This window comes from Phanerochaete carnosa, assembly GCF_000300595.1.
Source record: "Phanerochaete carnosa HHB-10118-sp unplaced genomic scaffold PHACAscaffold_13, whole genome shotgun sequence".
NCBI lineage: Eukaryota > Fungi > Basidiomycota > Agaricomycetes > Polyporales > Phanerochaetaceae > Phanerochaete > Phanerochaete carnosa.
Window position 1 is genome coordinate 273096 of NW_006767640.1, and position 2552 is coordinate 275647.

Consider the following 2552-nt stretch of genomic DNA (forward strand, 5'->3'; position numbering starts at 1 on the left):
ATCGGATCTTGAGCCGGCATACAAGATACATGCATATAGTAGTACAGAACAACTTACAGCTTTCCTTCCACCAGCTTTTCCTTCTTTTCGGAGTCATCATCTGCTCCTGCACCATCCTTGGCTTCCTCGTTGGCCTCTGTCTGTTGTTTGGTAGTTGCAGGTGCAGCGATTGTGTCGTCTGCCTGCGCATCTGCCTTCAGACCGACCGTTGCTGAGGCTTCAGCTGGCACCTCAGGCTTCGTCTCGCTGTCAGCCTTCGTCTCTTCTTCGCTGTCCTTCGGCACCCCACCGATCTGCAGCGACTTCTCGATCTCCTTCGTGATCTTGTCCACCTCGTCCTCCACCGCCTCCTCCTGTGCCTTCTTCTCTTCCTCGGTCGTCTTCGTGTCCTTCCTGGTCTGCGCCTCCTCCTCCTCGGTCTCGCCGTTGCGGTGCGCATACTTATCGGTTTCCGCCCACATCGCGTCGAGCTCGCGGATCCAGTCTTCGCCGAGGGCTTCGCACAGCTCGCGCACGACCTCGTCGGTGCGGCCGAGGAGCGTCACGTCGTCCGCGCGCGTGCCAATGTCTCCCGCGGACGTCATATTGACGAGTACACGTGGACAGCCCTCGGGCACCATCCGCGTGAGCGAGGCGAAGGGGTGCACGGTGAGCGAGGTACCCATCACGATCAGCAGGTCCGCGGTGCGTAGCAAGCCGATCGTCTTGTGGAAGCGCGGCGGGAGCTGTCCATGTCTCTATTCAGCTAAAAGGTTCCAAACATTGTCAAAGAACGCTTTACAGATTCGCCGAAAAAGACAATGTCGGGCTTGATGAGCCCGCCGCACTCGTTGCAGTACGCGATTTCGCCGGCGAGGATCTGGTCCCGGAGCTTGTGCCCGTCGTACCACGAGCCGCACTCGATGCAGTGCTGGTCCGCGAAGCTGCCATGAGCCTCGACGACCGCGCTCTCGGGCACGCCTGCGAGCCGCTCGAGCGTGTCGATATTCTGCGTGAAGCACATACCCAACAGCTTGCGATTGTGCAGCACACGCACGAAGGAGTGCGTCGGCGTCGGGCGGTACCTCCCCGGGAAGAGCTCTTTGGCGAGGGTATAGACTATGCGTGTGTCAGTGCCGTGATTTTCAGCGAAGTATGCGCGAATAGCTTACAGGGCACTGGATTCTCGCGGAAGAAATTGATTTCGAAGACTGCCTCGGGGTGAGGCAAGTTAAGGCGTTGAAGATTAGACTACATGAGCAGTCATGTATACGCCAGTTTCCTTGTGCTAGCTCTGTAACACTCACGTATAAGCCTGAACAGCAACGGCCATGAGTGTAAGTTGTAAAGGTAACTCGCAGACGACATACCTGTTCCTGGTGACCGGAAGTCTGGAATGCCAGCACTTGTACTGACTCCTAAGATAGTGTGTCAGCAGGTAAAAAGTACAATTACACCTGAACGGGATCGCACCTGCGCCCAGCTATAGAGATGATCAATACGCGAGGAGTTCGAACTTGTGAGACCTTGAACGCCACGAGACTCACCATGACAAAGATGTTCTTGCATTTGTCCGATTTCATGTACTTTGCTATGGATGGAATATCTCTGTCCTCGAGGATCTCTGGAAGCCCCTCGTATTCTTCCTGGGATTGCTCGTTACCCATGACTTACGTCTACAGCCTAGGAATGCGGCGAATGCTCAGAAGATAAGACGGTCCAATATGCAGGAGGATCGAGACAGATCCTGGGACTGTATCCTCTAGTTATGTATCCTGAATTGGGCCCGCGTAGGTTGCAAATCTTTCGCTTTGAGTTGCCAGAGATAGCCTCAGGACAGCCTCAGAATGATGATGTCAACGGGAGAAATAGCTGTGATCGTAATCTCAGATCCCAATTTTACGAACCGCCCAGCACGCGCTGCTGTTTCGGGCAGGTGTAGTGTTCTGTTGCATTATGATGACGATAATACGATAATCCCAACAGCGATCACACGACAGATCCAGTATTGCGACTCGCGTTGCATATGTAAATCCTATGTGACCGCTCTTGCTTGCATCTCGTCATGAGTATTATTTATCATCGACCTATTCGGGCGCCTTCAGCCACTTCGCAAAAGTCTTCATCTCGGGGTACAAGCTCCTTGCAAGTTCTGGAACAGCAGTCTCATGCCCGGCATACTTCGGGAAATAGCCGACATCTCTGTACGCCCGATGACGCTCCAACCATTGCGGAATTGTTTCCTGTGGGACGTGGTCGACAAAGACAGCACGAGCAGACTGTCCGGTCACCTCGGAGTAGACCTCTGCAACTTGCGGAATAGTGAGGACTTCGCCCACGGCGGGTACTTCTGCATTGGCCCACTCCGAGGGGTCCTCAAGAATAGCGCGTACGAGTGGGCCGAGGTCCGTAGGGTCTACAAGGGGGACTAGAAGATCTCACAGGTTGAGAAACCGTAGGATGCAGAGAGCTATGACAGCGTACAGAGAGTGCGCTCATTGATTGTGGACCAGCGGAACTCTGTGAAGCCGTCCACAGGGTTCACTATTGGCTCCATGTAGCCCGAGAAGCCA

At 54.5% G+C, this 2552-nt stretch overlaps 2 protein-coding genes across 2 annotated transcripts; both read right to left on the reverse strand.

Moving 5' to 3' along the window:
- Window positions 1-1829, reverse strand: PHACADRAFT_131245 (uncharacterized protein). The gene is made up of 6 exons (XM_007401565.1): window positions 1523-1829; window positions 1335-1397; window positions 1281-1294; window positions 1152-1230; window positions 782-1098; window positions 1-725 (listed from the first exon to the last, which is right to left on the reverse strand). Exons 1-6 carry the CDS (start codon window positions 1644-1646, stop codon window positions 54-56), a joined length of 1269 nt encoding a protein of 422 aa, XP_007401627.1. The 5' UTR covers window positions 1647-1829; the 3' UTR covers window positions 1-53.
- Window positions 1830-1951: 122 nt separating this feature from the next.
- PHACADRAFT_214123 (uncharacterized protein) lies at window positions 1952-2536 on the reverse strand (the record flags this gene model as incomplete). Its single annotated transcript, XM_007401566.1, has 2 exons — window positions 1952-2407; window positions 2464-2536. The coding sequence occupies 2 exons, from the start codon at window positions 2534-2536 to the stop codon at window positions 2067-2069; spliced, it is 414 nt and encodes a 137-aa protein (XP_007401628.1). The 3' UTR covers window positions 1952-2066.
- Window positions 2537-2552: the final 16 nt, after the last annotated feature.